The 24,602-nt window shown below is 44.0% G+C and overlaps 2 protein-coding genes across 2 annotated transcripts in view; one reads left to right on the forward strand and one right to left on the reverse strand.

Moving 5' to 3' along the window:
* The window catches only part of FGF2 (fibroblast growth factor 2), a 64,264-nt gene that overhangs the window by 11,161 nt on the left and 28,501 nt on the right, over positions 1-24,602 (forward strand). The window lies entirely within an intron of this gene.
* LOC311520101 (uncharacterized protein) lies at positions 13,922-15,672 on the reverse strand (the record flags this gene model as incomplete). The annotated part of the gene is made up of 2 exons (XM_084627340.1): positions 15,038-15,672; positions 13,922-14,463 (listed from the first exon to the last, which is right to left on the reverse strand). Exons 1-2 carry the CDS (start codon positions 15,621-15,623, stop codon positions 13,922-13,924), a joined length of 1,128 nt encoding a protein of 375 aa, XP_084483466.1. The 5' UTR covers positions 15,624-15,672.

A 24,602-nucleotide genomic window follows, 5' to 3' on the forward strand; every position in this document is an offset into this window, starting at 1 on the left:
ACCTGAATATCTGTGTACACTTAAGATGATAAACCATTTAAATGAGTTACTGCCATATTGATATGGTGTCCCCAAGGTTGGGTGTGAGTTCTGCTACATAAACTGTTCCTGAACATGTCTTTCTAGATGACTGTTTCTATGTAAGTATGTCACTCTTAAAGATGGCAGCTTTCTTGACTTTTTGGTCTAGAGGGGAAGCACCTGACTGCTATAATGGAGGAAGATATTAAGAGTACTGGGAAGAACTATACTCCCTGTATTAACTTTGCAATGGTAATAGAGTGAATTGGTGGTGTATTACTCTAGTACTTCTAGGCATTGACCTAGTCTTATGTTTGCAGTAGATCTAACAAAATAAGGAGAACTGTTAGATGTGCTGGTTATGAAATATCCCATGGCACTTTTTGTTGTAAGAGCAGTTATCAACCCTATTTTCCTGGTCACAATCCAAAGTGAATAATTACATTCTGATGAACTAAGCTTTCTGTGCAGTTTCAAGTACACATGGTGCCCTTATCTTCCACTCCTAAACGGTTGTGCAGTGCTTTTGCTTACTATTAAAAATGCTGCTGTGCTCCATTCCATAGGTATCGGTCTTGGGGCACATCTACACTAGAAAGTTTTTTACTGGCAGAAATTCTGTAGGTGTTCTGCAGTTTACGTAGTTCTTTCAGCTGTGCGTTCACATTTGGCTCCCTTTGCTGGTGCAATGTGTCCTTGCAGCATCAGGCTGTATTGCTAAAGGACACCACTGAACATCCCAGTGTCCCGTGCCACCGCCTGGCATGCTACCTTGTGGGAAATTTTTGCAGAACATTGTGGTGCTGCTGCCATGTTTTTGTGGCATACTTTCACTCCTCTCCGGGAACTATGGAAGTTTGGGGTTAAATTTCCACATCTTTCTATTCTATCTCATAATCTATTCCTTTTTGCCACTGTGACACTATGGATACTCACCCAGAGCAGTTGTCACTGCCTGCGCTGGGTGCTTCTGTGGTGTTTTGGCTCAAAGCCCTGCTCATCAGTAGCATGCTTTCAGCATAAAGTTTTCCCCTGGCTTCACTCAGCCTGGTTACTCTTGCAGGGTGATCCAACAGCCCTTCCAGTCTCGAGTCACCCCAAAGCCATCTCCCCTGCAGTGTCCAGTTCCTCTTGCTGGTTGTTACAGAACTTATCAAGATTTCTGCCTCCAAAGAAACCATGTTCACCATCCTGCTAGGTTATTTGAGACTTTTACTATTTAGTTTTATATACAGCGCTGAAATGGATTTGTAAAAGTGAAACAAGTGCATTAACAGAGCCTAAGTTTAAGTGATATTAGGTAGAAAGAATAGGGATATAAATGGCTAGAAACAAAAGTAAAAAATACGCTTCTCAGACTAAAATTTAACTTAAACTTTAGAGTCCCTTGTTCAAAGTAGCTTTCTCACCACAAAGAACGAGGAGTACTTGTGGCACCTTAGAGACTAACACATTTATTTGAGCATAAGCTTTTGTGGACTAAAGCCCACTTCATCAGATGCATGGAGTGGAAAATGCAGTAGACAGACAGACACCCGTCCCCACCTTCCTACTGTATTTTCCACTCCATGCATCAGATGAAGTGGGCTTTACCCATGAAAACTTATGCTCAAATAAATTTGTTAGACTCTAAGGTGCCACAAGTACTCCTCGTTCTTTTTGCTGATACAGATTAACGGCTGCCACTGAAACATTTCTCACCACAGTCCTTCCAGGGTCAACACAGAGCCTGAAGCGCTTGGTTTCTTTGTTGCCTCAGGTAAAGGATGCCAAAATGGCTTTTTGCCTGTGTTTATATTTTTCTCAGTCAATTGACCCTGTTTAAGAGTTAGGAAGGCTTCAAAGGGGTGCAGTCTGCATCCTCGTTCGAGATTAAATGGTCATCTTCCCTAACTTGCTTGCCTGATGGCTTTGTTTACAGTGCATGTAAGTGTACTTTTTCTGTCTTAGGTCACACCTTGCTTAATTTATAGTGGATACATGTCCAGTCTGTGAAACATTCCTTTGTCTCGGATAGGCTGTACTTAAGCACTGTCTGCTAAACATGTCTGAGGAATGTTTTTCCAGCAAGCATCTAGAACTCTTTATACACTGGCTGTACATACAGCACACAATAGTATTAATGATCTGCATGTTACCAGTTTGCATATGACACCTTTACATGACACCTTTCAGATACTGGTTGTCATAATCTGTGAGATGGGGCAATGAGTGTTGTCAGGCCTGATCAGACTTATTGCACAGGATGCGCTCTGACAGGTGGCATTAAGGTGCTCCCTGGATCACAGCTGCTATCTTGCCACCAGAGATATTGGTGAGATATCAATCTACCAAGCTGACTTGACCATTGTATTTGCAGAACTGAGGATGACTGAGCAGTTGAAAGACTTGCAGGTACCTGCTAACCAACTATACAGGGTACAGCAGCAGTCTTTGGGACCAAATGGTGAACATGGAGTGGGTGGGATTGGATTGTAATGCAAACCTGGGACAACCAGCAGTGGTTTCAGAACTTTCGGATGCAGAAGCCCACATTCCTGGAGTGGTCACGCCAAACTCACCTCAGCCCTGCAATGCAAGACACAGATGAGAGCTGCTCTGACAGTGGGGAAATGGATGGCAGTCTGTCTTGAAATTTGCAACGCCAAATTGCTACTGCTCAGTGGGTAGCCAGTTTGGGGTTGGAAAATCTATTGGGGTGCAAATGTGCAAAGTGATTTAATTGTGTCCGCTCTACAGGATGGTCACATTGGGCAATACCCAGGAAATAGAGGGATTCAGTGGGCTTTCCTAATTATGATGGAGTGATTTTTTGTTTCATTGGCTCATGTAGACTTACACCAAAACACCTGGACAGAAGCAAGGACAGATTTAACTATCATCTGAACCATAGGCGCCAATTCCGTGGGTGCTCCAGGGCTGGAACACCCACAGGGGAAAAATTAGTGAGTGCTCTGCACCCACCAGCGGGCAAGCTCCCCTCACCTCCACCCCACCTCATCTCCTTCCTCTCCCCCCCCCCACCCCGCACTGCATCCCCGCTTCTCCACCTACCTCCCAAGCACTTCCCGCTGCCAAACGACTTTCCAGGAGGGAGGAGCAGGGATGCGGCATGCTCAGGGGTGGAGGTGGAGAAGAGGTGGGGTGGGGACTTGGGGAAGGGGGCGGAATGGTGGTGGGAAGGGGGCGGGGACTTTGGGGAAGGGGTAGAATGGGGAAGGTGCAGGGGCAGGGTTGAGGTCGAGCACTCCCCAGGAACCGTTGAAGTCGGCGCCTAAGACCTAAACTGGTGGAGCATGCCTTTGGAAGACTGAAAGCCAGATGGAAATGTCTCATGATTAGGTTGGATCTCAGTGAGGAAATATTTTTAATGTTTTTGCTGCATGTTGTGTATTGCATAACATCTGTGAGGCCCAGGGTAAGGTGGATAGGCTATCTGGTGACTTTGAGATGCCTTGTTACAGGCCAGTTACTAATGCCACTACAGGTGCTGTGCAGTTGAGGGAAGCTTTGAGAGCAGACCGTAGCCGGACAGTGTGTCACACTGGTTACTGCACAGATAGTAATTAGTTTTTTTGGGGGGCAGGGACTATAGCTTTGGGAAATTGTCAGCTCTGTACTAGAAGACACAATTATATCTGGGTTTTTGCAGAGTAGAACTTCAAAAAATGTGGTGTGACTGAAGTGTAAGGTGTCCTATAGCTGCATCACACTGGGCAGTAGATGTATTCACAGCAGTTCGTTCTTGTTCTGTGGGGTTGAATGCAAAGGGTACTGTTGCTGGGAGGATTGGAGTCCCATGGAGGTTGTACAGCACTGGCCAGAAGGAATTGTTCTCCAGGCTGAGTATTGAGTGCCGGCCTTTGATTGCCCTGATCAATTAGGTGCTCCAGCATTTGGGTCCTTTTTTTTTTATTTTTTCATTTTAAAGAAATGTATGATTTCTTTATGCACCCCCTGCTCCCACGAGTCCTGAGTTTCATGGACTCCAGGCTGTGCGCTCTGGATAAGTTTTGATTGGTTACCTGCAGCCCAGGTAACCCATTGTGGTTGAGAACCACTGGTGTAGACACATGAGCAGTCTTTTAATCCCCATTACTTCATGAGCCTTTAACAGAACACAGCTCGGGGTGTGTGTGTGTGGGTGTGTGCGCTTGTAGACATGGGGAAGTTTGGGAGGGATGGGTTTGCATATCTTTAGTGATAGTGTTGCAAAGATTGCTAAACTTATTACCGATTATCATGATCCTTGAGGATATATTGACCATGAGGGTCTTGGAAGGCCAGAGAATGGATGTGCTTGAGGGGGCTGGCAGTTGGCTGGGGTTGTATGCTGCTTGGATCTTCAAAGTGATAATCACCCAAGAAATCCTTTTTAAATAGTGGAATGGGGAGGTGTTCTCTTATGGCAGGAGAAACAAATATTGTCTAGAAATATCCCAAAGATTAAATACGAATGGCTGAAAAAATTTCTGTGAAATTGTGCCAGAAGACTGCAAAATTGTTCAAGTTAAGAATAGCAGAAGGTCCCTGTGCCTACTGGTTGGTTAGTTCTGTGACTGTACCTCACTCTGTTGCTCCCTTCTTCTTCCGATGCAATGCAAGTAACTGTAGTTTTAAAGTCACTGCAAGTGCTTTGTTTGTTACCATGATACTGAATTTTTCTGGTTTGAAGCAAGTAACATTTCTGTTTTTCCTATTTTGGACTGTTGCCTCGTACTGCCATTTCATGCTCTTAAACTAAAGCTGCTAATTTGAAACAGAATTTTTCTCCCCATGCACAGCTGCTATTTTGAGAAGGGGATGGTGGGCAGAGGAACATTTCAGGAGCAAGCAAAATGGCCTAAATTACTGAGGCAGTCCTAGTAAATTACACCTGTGATATACTATACCTTGTGGTATATCTTGTAACCCCCATATTGCTCATCTGTATGTAACTTTGATATTGCATATAAAGCATGTTACGTGAGGTATCAGGGAAAAGGTTATGATTGGCTGAAAGTCACTGTTCTATCTAAATATGTATATCTTTAGTGCATGTGAAGTTATGAGAGTGCATTATATGGTTGTCACTAAAACATGCTGTAAGTTGGGAAATCAGCTAGATATTAGTTCCCCAGAGACAACAGCAAGGAAAGTAACCAATGCCTGGGTGGGGTGTCAAACAACCATCAACAGCTGCTATCCAGCAAAGGAGCTACAATTCAATGACTCGCCTGCATGAGGCCACACCAGGGAAATTGCTCAACCTTGCCTGGGAACTCAGCAAGGACCACCAGACATGCCTGGACTTGTGTTCTCCAAGCACATGGGACTGAGGGTATAGAACAGAACACAAGGGACTCATGCTTGGCCTTTCTCCTTCCCCCACCTATGCTCAAAGAAGACTGAAGACTCCAACAGAGGAGACTGGCCCAGGTTTAAGGGGCAAATTTATATATTAAGGACTGTATAATATCCAGTGGAGTGAAAAAAAAACCTGCTTAATCTAGACGTTGCCCAGCCTAATAGGGTTGAAAGTTTAGGCTGTATTCTTTCATTTTATTTTGGTAACTAACTCTGACTTTTTGCCTATCACTTTTATAATCATTTTAAAATCTACCTTTTGTAGTCAATAAATTTAACTGTTTATCTTTACCAAACACTTCAGGCAAACTCACTGGTAATCTGCTCAGGTTTGCAAAGGCTGGTGTATATCCACTTTCCATTGATGAAGTGGTGAACCAATTAATAAATCTGCACGGCTTGTCTTGAGCAGTGCAAGACTGTATATTCCTGAGGTACTGTGCTGGGGTAATTTGGCTGGTGCCTTTCTCTTTGTGATTCATGAGTGGCTCTGGGAGCATTCATGCAATCTAGCTGGGTGTGGGGCTCCACACGCTGTTGTGCTGAGTGATCACAGCTCCTGGAGGGGCTTGTTGCTTGTCACTAGCAAAGCATTGTAAGACCGCCTAGGCTGGAGAGAATTAAGTGGGTATAGCAGTCCCACTGTCATCGGCTGCACCCCAGGGATCCCATCACAACACCTACCTGAGTCACGTTTCTCAGTGTTTGCTTGGCTCAGTTGATCTTGCTGGGACTGAGTCCCAGCACCGTTTGTGTCCCCAGTGTATGTGATCTCCTAGTCAGTTACCAGTTCTGGGATGCCATAATACATTAGAATAGTCCCTTAGTGTCATGCCTTTGGGAAATAGGGAAACATTAGTCTATCAGACACATTACAATATCCTGATCCATATGTAATGTTTACAGTCTGATATGAACCCCTTGCTGACTTGTTCTCCAACAGCTGCCTAGACCAGATGAGTCCCAGAATGTATTCTGCTACTTTCATGATTCAGCTCAGGACTCAAGGTGGGGCTGTATTTCAGAGTTTTACTACAAATCTGAAGGAAAAACAGTGCATTGTTCATTTTACTCCACATTCTGGGAGTTTGACAGTATGGTGCACTCAACTTTAAACACCTGTGAGAAACGTAGATACTCCCAGAAAAGTGCAGGGGTGGTTTAGTAAACTGATGGCTTATGAAGCCTTTCATCTTCTGGGCTCTGGTTCATGTTCTGTCCAAGTCGGTAGTGATTGAAAGTTGTTGGCCTGATCATTTACAGCTAGCAGTATTCCCCTGTGAGACCATTATTTAAATGTTGTCATAGGGTGGATATGCAGCTTGATAGGAGGGGAAAAATAGATGAGGAGCATTTAAGTTTCAGGAAGGGAGAGTTCCCAATGTTATCCTTCTGCTTGCCATGCCTAGGAGTGAAATACTGTAGTGTGTGGGGGTTTTAAATAGCCATTAAAGGACTGGATTCTTGGCCATTATAAGATGGTTTCACTTTTAGCCTTGGGGAATCCAGTAACACACAGGTGTGATGTATAGTCAGCCGCCATCTCCTCTCCTCCATGTCCTATGATGAACATAGATCGGTGGGATCCTGAGGATCAGGGTCAACAACTTTAAAGGTTGTGATTCCTAATAGGATCTATTCCTTATCAGATCATGCTACTTCCTTTCCCATTGCCATCACTAACTCCTCCATCCTTGCCATATTCCAGAGTTGTAACCTGAATGTCTCATTCCATCCCTCTCACCAATTTCTGTTTACTTTTATTCTTCATGGCATCTCTAAAATCCAGTATTTCATGTCCATCTGTAATGCTAAAACCTATGTCTAGTGTATTCACCATCTCGACTTCTTCTACAGCAAACTTCTTCTCTCTAGTCTCCCTGTGTTTCGTCTCACCCCACACCAGTTTGTTCTCAACTCCTTACACTTATTACCTTCAAGGCCTTGCAGAATTCTACACTACCTATTTCTCCTCCTGTTCTCATTACTTCTCACTTCTGTTCTCTTTCTCCCACATGCTACTGCCTTCTTCCAGGTTGCTTTATCTTTGCTGCTACGTCTAGCTTCCTGTGTAGCAAATGATCTCAATCTTCAAATCCCTCCTCAAAATGCACGACTTTTGCTCAGCCTTTCAATAATGACCTCTGCAAGATTTCTCTCAATCACCCTAAACTTGTTTATCACCTCAGTGTCAGAACTAGATTTTAGGGTCATTAGGACAGGGGGCATGTTTTTATACTATCAAGTCACTTCTGATACCATTCTCTAGAGTTGCTTAAAGCCTATGAGAAAAATCAGATAACTGGAGATCTTGTCATTTGGCTCAGTGTTACAAGCATTGAAAGGTATGGTGGCAAAGCTGCAGTCCAGAATGGTGAATGTGCTCCTTGGCAACACTACAGGAAGAAGGTTTGCTATGTGTACATGGCATGTGTTCATGGATTTCATAATTCAAATAAATGTTATTTTTAGCATTTCTTAATGGAGGTTGTAAAATATTTTTCAACCATGCACGTTTACATTGCACTTCACAAGACAGAGATAAGACACTTTGTGCTTTGAAGAACTTAAAATGTAGACAGATACGGACAATCAAAAGAGAGAAGATGCTCATTATTTGTTTTTAATTCATGAAGGGTTCCTTAAACACTGAAAGTGAAAGTAACAGCTGTGTAACAGCACAGGAGTTTAGAACAGTAGAATACCCTTTCTGATCTTCTACGGTATATTCTTTGTGCCTTATGGAGCGCACTGTCAGCAGGCAGCACTCAATAATAGAACTGACGTATTCTTCACTTCCAGTACTAAACTGTTGTTTGCTGCTGCTTTCTGCTGCAGTTGTGGGGAAGGGGCACTTCATATCACCATTTAAAAAAAAATTACTCTTTGCTTCCTCTGTCTTCTGAAATATTGTTGTTTGTCTTGGGTCTCAGTTTACCTTCATTACTGTTGGTTGTATAGGTTTATTTTGAAAACAGTTAAGAACCCACAAAGGGGTTTGGAAAAATGCATGGTAAAAATAGTGCTCAAAAGATTTGGGATATACTTTAAACATGTGCTTAAAAATTTAGATACGAGTAGTCACGTTGACTTCTTAAAGAACTACTCTTCTGTAAAGCTTAGCATGTGCATAGGTGTTCCCAGAATTGAGGTCTATAAGAATAGCTGCTTGGGAAATAGCATAAGGAGAAGGCTGTGAAGGAGGCAGGGATCTGTATCCAAATGTTAAAGACGGACTTGAAGCCCAAACTAGGAAAACTTTAACTTTGTGTTAATTTGTATTACTAGTTAAACACTAATGCTTTGGCTACTGCAACTGTGCTTAATTCTGCTGAGTCATTCCACCATTTTATATCACTAAATACTAAATTAACTGGAATAAATAAAACACAGCCCATTATTTGCCTTTCCTTTTTGAAGTGAAGTTCTTAATCAACTTTAAGCATTTGTTTATATGCTCAGTGTTTATACACTAACAAATTTAATGTAATTTTAATTTGTTTTAAATCAACTAAAGTTGCATTGGGAAAATTCTGTTGGCAACTTGGTCCTGGCTTGAGTCTAGCTTTCACACCAGAGAACAGTACTGAATAAGATACACTTGTATTAAAATGACTCAGATTTCCCTATTTGGTTTTGACCTTTAGGCTTTAAATGATGCAATCAGTTTACCTGCAATGACACAAGAGGCAGTCTGTTGTTAATTTGTAATACAAACAGTGCCCAGAGGCTCCAAATAGTGTAGGGGTTTTATTATACTAGGCAACTGAGAAACTTTTCGCAAAAGATAGTCCTTGCCATCTAAATTTATATGCAATATCATGCAATCACTCTAAACTTGACTCAGCAACCACAAATCATTTTCACAAGTAAAGCATGAAATAAGTAAGAACTTCTCTGGCACTTCAATTTAAAGCCCTTTACACACATTTGACTGCCCCCTTGTGAAGCTGACAAGTATTATTGTACCTATTTTACAGGTGAGGAGTGGGAGGTAAAGAGACTTGTTCAAAACCATGGGTAGAAATTTAGTACATTACATTATCATTTTAAAAATGATGTCCTGTAGAAGTATAATTTGCCTCCTTTTTTAAATAACAAGGAGCATTTGGGAATACTGTAATCCATATAGTCAGTGGCCCCTAGGAGGGCAGGAGTTTAGGGTAGGAAAGAAATGGGCATAAATAAAGAGAGTGGTGGTGAGGGAGGATGTCGTCTGATTTCTGTACTTTTTGTTAAATGTTAGCCAGTTGGAATATGTAATTGCTGTGGGACAGGCTAGTTCAGTAGGATATTTCAAAAATTTCACAGACATGAAGGTCGCTATCTTAAAACAAAAAAACTTCAAATCCAGACTCCAGCGAGAAACTGCTGAATTGGAATTCATTTGCAAATTGGATACTATTAATTTAGGCTTAAATAGAGACTGGGAGTGGCTAAGTCATTATGCAAGGTAGCCTGTTTCCTCTTGTTTTTTCCTACCCCCCCCCCCCCAGATGTTCTGGTTTAACTTGGATTTAAACTTGAAGAGTGGTCAGTTTGGATGAGCTATTACCAGCAGGAGAGTGAGTTTGTGTGTGTATGGGGGTGGGGGGGATGTGAGAAAACCTGGATTTGTGCAGGAAATAGCCCAACTTGATTGTCATGCACATTGTGTAAAGAGTTGTCACTTTGGATGGGCTATCACCAGCAGGAGAGTGAATTTGTGTGGGGGGGTGGAGGGTGAGAAAACCTGGATTTGTGCTGGAAATGGCCCACCTGATGATCACTTTAGATAAGCTATTACCAGCAGGACAGTGGGGTGGGAAGAGATATTGTTTCATATTCTCTGTGTATATATAAAGCCTGCTGCAGTTTCCACGATATGCATCTGAGGAAGTGAGCTGTAGCTCACGAAAGCTTATGCTGTAATAAATTGGTTAGTCTCTAAGGTGCCACAAGTACTCCTTTTCTTTTTGCGAATACAGACTAACACGGCTGTTACTCTGAAACCTTTCAAAAATTGGGTAACTTACTTTTTATTTAAACCCTTGGATTTATTCTGGTCACCAGAGCTTTTAGAAGTGTTCATATTTCAAGGGTGTGTATTTTTGTTGATGTTTAAAATTTTTAAAGCCCTTACTTCTGTCTGCTTATGGATTTATGCCCCTGGCTGCTGACAAGAAAAGGGATTTACCTAGGAGGATGCTGTAACACAGTAGTAAAGAAATGTGTCTTTATATGTTAACATGACTCACTAATTCTCAGTGTAAAATGTTACTCATGTAGCATCATTTGAACTAACAGATCCATTACTATACAATCATAACTGTTACAGATGACTATCTGGTGGGATACAAAATATTGATTGAGGAAAATTAAATTGATTAGGGTTTTAGCTCTTACCTTGAAGTCAACCGCCTCTAGGTCTTAGTGATCCTTCTAATCCTAAGAACTCATGCAGAAAGGGAAAATGAAGGCCACCCATCATTTGCTTCTTAAATTTTTACTTCGCTTTGGAGACAGGGTGGGGCATGTGAGATGATGTCTGGAGTTCTTTTGTGTTCCCTGCAGAAACTCTTCTGAAGAGCTAAGAACTATGAACCGCAGTTATGAAGGTGGGCGGGGGCGAGAATGTAACCTGGAGCATGAGTTTCATGGCTGGAAGCTGGTTTTGTGTGTGTGTGTTTCTTTTTCTTTTTCTTCTTTTTGTGAGCCTGTGATCTTGTCTCAGGAAGAACCACGGCCAGGACTGGATTTTTCCATTTGTATATAGAATAATGTTTGAGTCTTCTTTCACAATTTTTGTTTAGGAGGTGCTTTATGATGAGCCTATGAAGTAGGCTGATCTTTTTTGCAGTCTTCTCTCACTCACCTGAAAATGTCTCCACAATGACTGGAGAAACATGCATCATAATGAAATATTGGGGGAGGAGTCAGTTTTAGATGATTAGAGACTTTGATCAGAAGAGAACAAAAAAGGAAAAATATTGATGACTGGTTAGAGCCAATAAGAGCTAGAATGGTCATAGGGCGGGAAGCAGGGAGGGAGAAAATAGATGCACTGTGTGTAGGAGTAAACCAACCAGGCTAGTTCAAGAGAAACAATCCATCTTTTTTTCTGTTTGAGTCATCTAGTAAAGTTCTAAACAAATAAGAGCTGGTCTTTTTAATGCCTGCTCTTCCAAGAGACTGCAACAGACCACATCAGTTTATGAAAGGTCATGCTCCCTGTGTTGAACTAAGCATTCACAGGGTATGTCTACACTACGAAATTAGGTCGAATTTATAGAAGTCGGTTTTTTTGAAATCGGTTTTATATATTCGAGTGTGTGTGTCCCCACAGAAAATGCTCTAAAGTGCATTAAGTGCATTAACTCGGCGGAGCGCTTCCACAGTACCGAGGCAAGCGTCGACTTCTGGAGCGTTGCACTGTGGGTAGCTATCCCACAGTTCCCGCAGTCTCCGCTGCCCATTGGAATTCTGGGTTGATATCCCAATGCCTGATGCGGCAAAAAACATTGTCGCAGGTGGTTCTGGGTACATGTCGTCAGGACCCCGTTCCCACCCTCCCTCCCCCCGTGAAAGCAAGGGCAGACAATCATTTCGCGCCTTTTTTGTCTGCTGCCAGCCAAAGATGTAAAGGATCGATGGAGTGGGTCAGAACAAGACATAGACCAGATTTGTTTTGGACTCATTTTCCTCCTCCCCTATCTAGATCACACTGCAGTCAGTCACAGAGAAGGCGCAGCGAGGTTAATCTAGCCATGTATCAATCAGAGGCCAGGCTAACCTCCTTGTTCCAATAAGAATGATAACTTAGGTGCACCATTTCTTATTGGAACCCTCCGTGCAGTCCTGCCTGAAATACTCCTTGATGTACAGGCACACCCTTTGTTGATTTTAGCTCCCTGAAGCCAACCCTGTAAGCCGTGTCGTCAGTCGCCCCTCCCTCCGTCAGAGCAACGGCAGACAATCGTTCCGCGCCTTCTTTCTGAGCGGAGATGCCATACCAAGGCAAGCATGGAGGCCGCTGAGCTCATTTTGGCAATTAGGAGCACATTAAACACCACACGCATTATCCAGCAATATATGCAGCACCAGAACATGGCAACGCGATACCGGGCGAGGAGGCGACGTCAGCGCGGTCCTGTGAGTGATCAGGACATGGACACAGATTTCTCTGAAAGCATGGGCCCTGCCAATGCATGCATCATGGTGCTAATGGGGCAGGTTCATGCTGTGGAACGCCGATTCTGGGCTCGGGAAACAAGCACAGACTGGTGGGACCGCATAGTGTTGCAGGTCTGGGACGATTCACAGTGGCTGCGAAACTTTCGCATGCGTAAGGGCACTTTCATGGAACTTTGTGACTTGCTTTCCCCTGCCCTGAAGCGCATGAATACCAGGATGAGAGCAGCCCTCACAGTTGAGAAGCGAGTGGCGATAGCCCTGTGGAAGCTTGCAACGCCAGACAGCTACTGGTCAGTTGGGAATCAATTTGGAGTGGGCAAATCTACTGTGGGGGCTGCTGTGATGCAAGTAGCTCACGCAATCAAAGATCTGCTGATATCAAGGGTAGTGACCCTGGGAAATGTGCAGGTCATAGTGGATGGCTTTGCTGCAATGGGATTCCCTAACTGTGGTGGGGCTATAGACGGAACCCATATCCCTATCTTGGCACCAGAGCACCAAGCCGGCGAGTACATAAACCGCAAGGGGTACTTTTCGATAGTGCTGCAAGCTCTGGTGGATCACAAGGGACGTTTCACCAACATCAACGTGGGATGGCCGGGAAAGGTGCATGACGCTCGCATCTTCAGGAACTCTGGTCTGTTTCAAAAGCTGCAGGAAGGGACTTTCTTCCCAGACCAGAAAATAACTGTTGGGGATGTTGAAATGCCTATATGTATCCTTGGGGACCCAGCCTACCCCTTAATGCCATGGCTCATGAAGCCGTACACAGGCAGCCTGGACAGTGGTCAGGAGCTGTTCAACTACAGGCTGAGCAAGTGCAGAATGGTGGTAGAATGTGCATTTGGACGTTTAAAGGCGCGCTGGCGCAGTTTACTGACTCGCTTAGACCTCAGCGAAACCAATATTCCCACTGTTATTACTGCTTGCTGTGTGCTCCACAATATCTGTGAGAGTAAGGGGGAGACGTTTATGGCGGGGTGGGAGATTGAGGCAAATCGCCTGGCTGCTGGTTACGCGCAGCCAGACACCAGGGCGGTTAGAAGAGCTCAGGAGGGCGCGGCACGCATCAGAGAAGCTTTGAAAACCAGTTTCATGACTGGCCAGGCTACAGTGTGAAAGTTCTGTTTGTTTCTCCCTGATGAAACCCCCCGCCCCTTGGTTCACTCTACTTCCCTGTAAGCTAACCACCCTCCCCTCCTCCCTTTAATCACCGCTTGCAGAGGCAATAAAGTCATTGCTGCTTCACAGTCATGCATTCGTTATTCATTCATCACACAAATAGGGGGATGACTACCAAGGTATCCCAGGAGGGGTGGTGGAGGAGGGAAGGAAAATGCCACACAGCACATTAAGCACAGCACTTTAAAAGTTTACAACTTTAAAATTTATTGAATGACAGCCTTCTTTTTTTTGGGCAATCCTCTGTTGTGGAGTCGCTGGTTGGCCGGAGGCCCCCCCACCGCGTTCTTGGGCGTCTGGGTGTGGAGGCTATGGAACTTGGGGAGGAGGGCGGTTGGTTACAGAGGGGCAACAGTGGCAGTCTGTGCTCCAGCTGCCTTTGCTGCAGCTCAACCATACACTGGAGCATTCTGGTTTGGTCCTGCAGCAGCCTCAGCATTGAATCCTGCCTTCTCTCATCACGCTGCCGCGACATTTGAGCTTCAGCCCTGTCTTCTGCCCGCCACTTACTCTCTTCAGCCCGCCACTTACTCTCTTCAGCCCTCCACCTCTCCTCCCGGTCATTTTGTGCTTTCCTGCACTCTGACATTATTTGCCTCCACGCATTCGTCTGTGCTCTGTCAGTGTGGGAGGACAGCATTAGCTCGGAGAACATTTCATCTCGAGTGCGTTTTTTTTTCTTTCTAAGCTTCACTAGCCTCTGGGAAGGAGAAGATCCTGTGATCATTGAAACACATCCAGCTGGTGGAGAAAAAAAAAGGGACAGCGGTATTTAAAAACACACATTTTATAAAACAGTGGCTACACTCTTTCAGGGTAAACCTTGCTGTTAACATTACATACATAGCACATGTGCTTTCGTTACAAGGTCGCATTTTGCCTCCTCCCACCGCGTGACTACCCCCTCAACCCTCCCCCCTCCCCGTGGCTAACAGCGGGGAACATTTCTGTTCAGCCACAGGCAAACAGCCCAGCAGGAATGTGTCCCTGAAGAAAAGCACCCTATTTCAACCAGGTGACCATGAATTATATCTCACTCTCCTGAGGATAACACAGAGAGAGAAAGAACGGATTTTGGTTGAATGCCAGCAAACATACACTGCAATGCTTTGTTCTACAGTGATTCCCGAGTATGTGTTACTGGCCTGGAGTGATAAGTGTCCTACCATGAAGGACGAAATAAGGCTGCCCTCCCCAGAAACCTTTTGCAAAGGCTTTAGGACTACATCTAGGAGAACCGCAAATGCCAGGGCAAAGTAATCCTTTCACATGCTTGCTTTTAAACCATGTATAGCATTTTAAAAGGTACACTCACCAGAGGTCCCTTCTCCGCCTGCTGGGTCCAGGAGGCAGCCTTGGGTGGGTTCGGGGGGTACTGGCTCCAGGTCTAGGGTGAGAAACAGTTCCTGGCTGTCGGGAAAACCGGTTTCTCCGCTTGCTTGCTGTGAGCCATCTACAACCTCCTCCTCCTCCTCCTCATCTTCTTCGTCCCCAAAACCTGCTTCCGTATTGCCTCCATCTCCATTGAAGGAGTCAAACAACACGGCTGGGGTAGTGGTGGCTGAACCCCCTAAAATGGCATGCAGCTCATCATAGAAGCGGCATGTTTGGGGCTCTGACCCAGAGCGGCTGTTCGCCTCTCTGGTTTTCTGGTAGGCTTGCCTCAGCTCCTTCAGTTTCACGCGGCACTGCTTCGGGTCCCTGTTACGGCCTCTGTCCTTCATGCCCTGGGAGATTTTCACAAAGGTTTTGGCATTTCGAAAACTGGAACGGAGTTCTGATAGCACGGATTCCTCTCCCCAAACAGCGATCAGATCCCGTACCTCCCGTTCGGTCCATGCTGGAGCTCTTTTGCGATTCTGGGACTCCATCATGGTCACCTGTGCTGATGAGCTCTGCATGGTCACCTGCAGCTTGCCACGCTGGCCAAACAGGAAATGAGATTCAAAAGTTTGCGGTTCTTTTCCTGTCTACCTGGCCAGTGCATCTGAGTTGAGAGTGCTGTCCAGAGCGGTCAGAATGGAGCACTCTGGGATAGCTCCCGGAGGCCAATACCATCGAATTGTGTCCACAGTACCCCAAATTCGAGCTGGGAACGTCGATTTAAGCGCTAATCCACTTGTCAGGGGTGGAGTAAGGAAATCGATTTTAAGAGCCCTTTAAGTCGAATTAAAGGGCTTCACTGTGTGGACGGGTGCAGGTTTAAATCGATTTAACGCTGCTAAATTCGACCTAAAGTCCTAGTGTAGACCAGGGCACAGTAAAGGAATAGCACTTAATGAAGAGGAAATGCCATCAGCAAGACACCCAGAGATATTAGCAGACTAAACGAGCCTTTAAAATGCTAGGGACTAGAGGCATCCAAGAAGGCCAAAGAATTCACTTAAGAGAATCCCTTACTGTCACCTTCCTCCTCATCCCCTCCCTATTACTCCTGAAAAAAGAGAAGTGGGAGTAGTTAAGAAAGTAAAACCTTTAATTATATAGCCTCATCAGACTTGAGCAGTCCCCAAAAAAACCTTAAAGCAGAAGAAAGCAAATTAATGGAGGAGGGTTCAGGTTTAATGTTACTACATGTAACACCTGAGGAATTCATATTTAAGGGACTCTTGTCTGCTTTTTCTGGAAGTGCTTCCAATTATGACTTGAATATACAATAGAAGAAAATTAGAAACTCATAGAGAAGTGAACAGTGTATTGGTGAAGGAGCTGCATCGTTTTGAAACGGATATATTTAGGATGTAATTATAGTAGAGACATTTTAAACAAAACCATGTTTGTTGTAAAAAAAAAAAAAAAAAAAAACAACCAACCCCAAAAAACCCCCCAAAAGCCCTCTTTAAAAAATAAAATCGACTGATGGCTCTGGAAACTGAAACTTTGCTCACAGAATAGGTGAATAGTGCTAGTTTTCCAGTATTGCCTCATCAGTATGACTAATTCCTAACCTGGAAGAAAACTCTCCAAAGGTATGTCTATAGTGCAACTAAAAACCTGCCGCTATCCTGTGCTAGCTGGCTTCGGCTTGGACTAAGGGGCTGTGGTGTAGACGTTCAGCTTGAAGTGTAGGATCCTGCAAGGTAGGAGAGTCCTAAAGCCCATGATACAATCTGAGCTTGAACTCCTACACTGCATTTGATGAGTCCCTTAGCCCAGATCAGCTGGCATGGACCGGTTGCTGTTGCAGCATAGACATTCCCCAAGAGTGAGAGGGTAGTTTTAGTTCTTATTCTCCTTTAGTCCCTGGATACTTTTGAAATGGCCAGTTGATGCCAATTGTGCTGATAGTCTCAGTCCAGTTCCTAGTAGATAGACATGCCACAACTGACTTTATTCATCCCATTTAATAATCCTAATGGAAGATAATGACTTTCTTTTGCTACCCGCCTGAAGGCTTGACTTGTGCTGGCATCCTGGAAGTGAAAACCCTTAGAGGAGTTAGAGGGTTTTTGGGTTTAGACACTGGACTAGAAATCAAGAGATCAGAGTTGTATTCCTGGTTTCCCTCACAGATTTCCTGTGTGACCTAGGGTAAATCACTTTATGGGTGCTTCAGTCCCTGTCTGTGTAAAATGGGGGCAATAATACTTTCTTCCACCGCTTGTGGCTCTTCTCCATATAGACTGTAAGCCCTTCAGGGCAGGGACTGTCTCTTAGCATTGATACATATCCACCACAATGCGGCCCTGTTCTTTGTTGGGACCTGTAGGAATTAACAAAATGTGAATAATAAACAATCCATTACCAGCCCCTATTTTATCATTTAAATTAATACTACATACATGGGTGTTAGAGTGGAGTAGTTACATAAGGTTACACATTCCTAATTCCAGCATGCAGGTATAGTGAGTAAAGTTTTAGAGCCAGATCCTCAGCTGGTGTAAATGAGCATAGTTCATTTGACTTTAATGCTGGGGTAGAAAGAGTATTGGTGTGACATGGGCTATTGTGGGTCTTGTAGAAGAAGCGCATCTTTAGAGGGGATTTGAATGAGAAGGTAGCTACCTCCATGGACTGGATGTCATCCTATGTGCAGAGATCAGCAGTGAAGAGGCTCAAAAACACAGATGGGGAAAGGAAACTAAGGGATTGAAGTTGACGTTGTTTGTGAACTGAAAAAAGCAAGGGGAGGACCCAGTAAGAAAGAGGATCTGAGATGTTTTCACCATTGCTGTCCTGCACAACTCTGCCCCTGCCAACAAGTTGAAACATGATACTGTAGGCAGGAGATAAGTTTGCATTGGTTGGAGGACAGCAATCGTGCTGGGAAGCTCAAGAGGAGAAGGCTGCAGTAATCAAAGCTGGGGATGACTGGGATATGAACAACAACTTTAGGTGTTGGTACAGAAAGGTAGACAACTCTCTCTTGAATATATTGAATGTCTTGTGAGGAAAGAAGCTGCAAGGACTGATAGTAGCCTGGATGTATAAAGAGAATAAATGAAGGGCCAACGGTAGCCCTAAGACCAGGTATAGTTTACAGCTTGCAGGCGTAAGCTACAGGTGTATAGTATTTACGTGTTGCTTGAATTATGCTTTTTGCATCCTTCTTCTATATTGTGCTAATTTCCTCCAAAGATTCTCTCAAACTATAGCAGTGAGAAGTAGTTGCTACTGTGTTCTCTTCAGTAACTGAAGGTGCAGGGATAGGACTTAGTGGAGTTGGCCCAGTAACTTCACCACAGTATGTGTCATTCAGGGGCCTCATGGAACAATTTTCCTGACAGGGCCTCTGCAAATATGTTGGATATGGGCCTTGAGCCCTTGGCTTGGATTTAGCTTTTCCGTAGCAGAGGCTGTAGTAATGCTAGTCATTGATCCAGAGACATGTAGCCTAAATTGTTGTTTTTTTTTTCCCCGTGGGTATATAAATTCATTCTTCTTGTAAACTAAACGAGAGATGTTTTGCTAATGATTTTTTCAGTTGAAAGAACTTAGCTGTATACAAGTGAGCGAGTAAATGGCTGAAACTGAGATTGTTTGTCTCCCCGCCCCCCTCCCCCCCACCAGCTACCTCTCTGCTGTGCACAGGCAGCTCTAGTCCTCTCCTTGCTGTGCCTTGATCATGTAATAGAGGTGAATGTGAGCTTGTCAACAGAGAACATAAATCCCAAATATTTTTTGAGAATCAGCTAATCAACATTTTTATACTGGAAAAAGGTGGGGCTGGGCCCGGGTTCACTCTGCACTGCCACCCAGGAGACCTGACAGAACACTACTTCAGGCGTTTACATGTCAGTTCAGAAATAATTATAATAATAAACAGATGTTGCAGTGGTGATGCTGATGTGAAACGTAAGCTGCAATTTATCCCAGAGGCTCACAGCATCTTTTGGCAGCCAATTGATAGTGCCATTGTAATCTTAAAGGAGATTCCTTTCTCTCAGCTGGTTGAAAAGGAGAAGCAGTATTTGAGAGGGGCGGAATGATGGAAAAACTAGCAGTGCAGAATTGTCCGGCTGTGCCAGAAGGACGAGAAACTGGATGTGGTTTAATTAGGCCTCAACTTTATTCCTAAATGTCAAAGTACCTGCAAGATAAGTGTATGGTGCAGATAATTCCATAATCATTTACATATACCCAGGATGTGGCTGCAGTCAGCCCTCCCCTTTTACCTATCCTGGTCCCCAGCCAACATGCTGCTGGGACCTAACCACCCCTCCTTGAATGCAGGTTAAGAGGGGCTATAAAGGAAGAGGGGATTTGTCCCCCTGCCATAGGAGCCCTCCACCCCCATTTCTGCCCCTTTAAAAACCAAAACCAAACAATTCCTCATTTAAATCTTTGCCCATCCATTTTATCTGATGACTGTATCACTTCCGTATGAAGTACCTGCACTGGACTTGGCCCCATGCTTATGTCGAGAGTTGTAACATTGCAGCCTAACCCCAATTTCATGTTTGCCCCAGCTAAGCCCCGAACACACTGTAGGGAAGGTGAAAAAATGCCACATCGACTTGGCCAATCTGGTCGCGAGGAAAACGATTCCTTCCCTGTCCCCGAAGAAAGGAGCAAGTAATGTTTTGCCATGAGCTGCTGTGGGCATTACCTGGTATCTAACTCTTTCTGTGGGTGGGAGGATGGGGGCTGCTCCACCTGGTCCAGATAAGAGGGCTTTTCCTGCAGCAGCATGGATCTAAATAGTGATGGGCGGCCTGTCAGGGTAATCTGCTGGTGGGCCGCGAGACAGTTCATTTACATTGACCATCCACAGGCATGGCCACCCGCAGCTCCCAGTGGCTGTGGTTTGCCATTTCTGGTGAATGGGAGCTGCGGGAAGCGGTGCGGGCTGCAGGGACGTGCTGTCTGCCGCTTCCCACAACTCCTATTGGCTGGGAACAGCAAACTGTGGCCACTGGGAGCTGCTGGCGGGCGTGCCTGTGGACTGTCAATGTAAATGAACTGTCTCATGGCCTGCCAGTGGATTACCCTGATGAGCCGCAGGTTGCCCACCACTGATCTAAATAGTCTCCTCTCTTTTCCAGTCACCTGGGGTGGGGAAAATAGGTCTGTCCCCATGCTGACCTGGTCTGAAGCTGCAACAGCTAGTCGTTTGTTGATTTTTACCTGTGTGGTGGTAAACCAGTTTAGCAAGGTTATGCACATTGTAAATGTTGTTGTACAGCAATAATAAACCAGTACAATGATAATACAGTAGTACAGCAATAATACAGTTTTTACACAGTAACCAAGTTGAAATTAAATGAGTTTATCCTGGTCCAGCTAGTGGTTTTTAGCTGATTTGTTAACTTAATTATCCATATATTGTAGGTTGAGGTGTATTTGACCAGTCTCTTATTTATAAAGCACTTCATTTTTCTTTTCTTAATGCTTAATAGTTCCTTGCAGACTCTACAGGTCATACTACAAATATGTGCCCCCTGACAATGGACACAGCTCAGTCAGTGGTGGGACAGTCCACTGCCTCCTAGGCCAGACAAAGACACTGCCCCAGGGATGTATTCTTGTACACTGGTACAAACATGTTACACATCACTCCTGACGTATTGAGGTGCAACCCCTCTACGTAGCAAGGTGCCGCCTCTCCCCTTGTACATGTTGGTTCAAACAAAACAGTTTTATCCATCATATTACCCTTTTGCCCCGTCTTTAGGATGAGTCAGCCTGTTCCTTGGTATGTGTGTGGAATGTGCAAGTATCGGAGCGTCCTGGTATCTCTAGTGTCCAGTACCTTTTAGGTATGTATTTTTGCAACATCAGCCCTTGCCTTGCCAGCGTCTGTGAGCAGGGCCTGCCTCTGGCTCATAGGTTAACTTTGCTTTGTTAGCAAAGTCTTGACAATTATTTTAGTTCAGGCCTTAGGCCTCATACCGGGACTCTGATATAAGGGTTTGTTTCAGGGCCTCATCTTACTAAAGGCGTCACTGTTCTTCTCCAGCTGCCAACAGCTGTCTAACTGGGAGTATGAGAGAGAGGTAGTCCTAACTCAGCAGTGAATAACTTCCAATATATGCAGCTCCATTTCTCAAAAGTACTAAGTCACTAGATCATGCCAAGATCTGCATAAATCAAGTTAGGAGAAGTTGTTAGGCCAAATCATTTGACTGCAGAGCAGTGAAGTCAGTTGGGACTATTTGTATGAGTGGAATATTTGGCCTATGCTACGACAATCAAAACAAAAATACTGATGGGCTGGAAGGACCACAAAAGGACACTTGACCTTTAAAGGTCTTCATTGTACATATAATTGTGCATAGAGCATTATATAGGAGCTTATTTGTAAATAAGATATACACACACTTTTCCACACTCATCTGACTTCTCCTATTTTATCAAATTTCTCTTCTGTCCATGGAAGCATGCAAAAGTTTGAAGTGGAAAAAGCTTTTCAAGACGGGTTGGCAAGATCCAGCCTATAGTGGAAAGTTGGTTAAGCCCTTAGCAATCATAATGTTTAATGCTACTTTTCAACTTAAGTATTCCTAGAAAAATCTCTTTGTAAATTAGCTAATATTAATCTATAGCTATCTCTATAAAATATAAATATTCAGTCTTAATTAGCTCTACCTGCAACCTGTAGACCCATCTTTCTGTCTTATCCCACAGGATAAATGGTTATGAAAGACATACACATCTGCATTTTTACTGTTTTTCTTTTTCCCATGTCTAAGTCTGTAACGACATGCAGGCAGGCAAACAGCTATGCCTGCAGAGACCCGTGTTGGCTTCAGTTGGACTCTGTATAGGCACGGGGCCTGACTGTTCACTCATCTCCTTCCAGGATGGGAGCCTATATTAGGAAAAAGACCACATACTCACATAGCATCAAATGATCTGCAGAGATTGATGTACTGCAAAAATTTTCACACAAAGGCCAGCTAGTCATTCTTCATTTAAGACTTCAAATAGCATCAGTTAAAATTTGATTAAATAGATACTTGTAAATATTGCTAAGTTTAATAGAGGCTATGGAAAAACATTGGAAAACTTTTTACATGTACAATGGGGCCACATTACTGGTGCAGAATGAGGGTGGGGGATGGACACACCTTCCGTCCTAAGCATTCCAACACAGCAGGTGCCTGATCCAGCTTCTGTTGAAGTGAATGGAAATTGTTCTGCTGACTTGTGTGGAAGCTGGACTGGGCTACAGAAGCTGTAGTTCAGCAGCCAGAGCACCACCAAATGCTCGGAAGCCGGTGCTGGGTTCTAAAGGAATACAGTATCTAAGGTCGTCTGTGAATTTGCTACTCCTAATGTTCCTGGAGACATTATCTCTGCTCCTGCCTGTTTTGGGGTATAAGGCTTGCTCCCGACCCCTTCTTCTTGCCCCATAACATGGCTGTCGTTCTGGAACTTTTAAATGAGGCCCTTTCATTTGCTAAATATGCCTGCTTAAATACTAAGGGCTACATCTTACCCAGGACTAGGTCTACTCATTTTGTTAGCCGGGGGGAAAACGTTTTCAATCTTCCCCACCCACCTCTAGTGGTAAACAAACTGAAACACCATAGCCAATCAGTGGAGGGGATGGGATGGGAACTGCTGGCCAATGAGCAGAGCAAAAACAGCAGGCATTTTTGCACACCAATTAAGCAGAGTGGTGCAATAGTATGGCACTCCCTGGAGGTTGGTGGTCAGGACTGTTACCCAGGGTTTTCTGAACCCAAAGCATTGGTAACTTAACTGTTTCTCTCCAGGCGGTGTCAGGAATAAATCAGTGGGCATACAGCACCTCCATCTGAGAAATGCTTGATCCGGACCAGAGTGCTTTTACCTAAAACTACTTTATTAGGTCTCAAGCACACACATGCTATATATCCTGTAGCAGTAGGTTCAGAGCACCCCAAACATTAGTTAGCCACAGTCTGTGATGATTTCAAGTGATCAGCAGCCAGGCTTCCAGGGACCCTCCTTCCAGCCAGCTGATGGGGAGTTTAGATGTCAGCTCCTGGCCCGAAGAAAAGCTCCCTTGGACTGCTCCGAGATATTTACTTTTACTTAATCGTTTATATCTAACTCTCAAAACACAACTCGTAGTAACCCCTAATGGGTCACCAATTCTCCTAGCTTCAACAAATTGCTCGTTATCTCTTATCAGCAAAGCATTTTTAATCATAATAATAAAACTTTTATATGTCAGGGGCACTCAAAACCAAGGTCACTATCCATTTACTCTCTTCCATGCTTATGGTCTGCTAACTCCTTTCCCCTCCTCCCATTCTGATTAGAAAAGCTGCAACTGCAGCAATTTGGCTTTGCCTATGAGAGTCCTGATAATTATTTCTAGTTATGTAGTGATCTGCTTTTAATCAGGGGTGACTAAATACACCTAAAATGGCTGCTGTTTAATTTGGTCAAGTTCTGTGGTTACAAGACAACCACCCCACTAGCCCTCACTGAGAACCAGCTCTGATCCTGTCTACCTTACTCATGCAAGGGCTCTCATTGCACTCTCACAGGATTTGGTATTGTACAGCTCTCCAAAAATTCAGGGTTGAAACTGAAATTCAGTACTTCTCTAACATGTCTAGATACTACATAGTTTGTACATAAGAAGGCCAATATTTTCAAATTAGGAGATTAAAATTAGTCACCTGTTTTTTATTTCTAAATATGTTAACATCCAGCAACTCCTACTGAGGCCAGTAGAAGCTGTTGGGTGCTCAGCATGTTTGAATATTAGACAAATTAGTTTAAACTGATTGCTAATTTTGAAAATCTTGGCCCATGAGATCACCCATTACCAAGTGCCCTGTAATAATGAAGAATTAAATATGGTGTTTTGGACCAGTTTCTAAATTCTTTTTCTTTCTGTAACTTTAAATTGGACCGTTAACGTTTTGTCATGTTACTATTTACAGACATCTGTTGGGGATTATTTTAAAGAATTTCAAAGCATAAAATCACCAGTGTGCTTCAAAACTGTCTCATCAGATTGAAGGGACTTGATGCCAAGTGTTTCATAACTGACTAATATTATGCAGTGGATGTCAATTGATTCTTAAGTATGGCTAACACAAGCCCTTAAAAAGTTAAATAACTATATAAAATATTTGTGTAAAAATGGTTTAAAAAACACAAAGCTAATTTTATAAATCATATATTTTCTACCCGTATGAGGACTTGGTTTGAGTGACCATGACTGTAAGCTACAGGGGCATGGGTGATGTACCCAGTGGATGGAGCAGGACCTTATCTGGTGGCTTTGGTGGCAGTTCAGAGTAGTGAGTGTTTGCAGATCCAGGACTCGGGTACCAGACTGGGAGTGAAGGTGGAATCAGGGTTGCCAAGTCCAGGGTCAGAACTAGTCAGGACACCAAGCTGAAGGGTGAGCTGAAGTCAGGGTTGAGAAGCTTAGCCAAAGGTTGGAACCAGAGTCAGGATTGGGAGCAGGGCAGGAAGGAAAGACTAGATTG

This window comes from Lepidochelys olivacea (assembly GCF_965140295.1).
Source record: "Lepidochelys olivacea isolate rLepOli2 genome assembly, chromosome: 4".
In the NCBI taxonomy this organism is placed as follows: domain Eukaryota; kingdom Metazoa; phylum Chordata; order Testudines; family Cheloniidae; genus Lepidochelys; species Lepidochelys olivacea.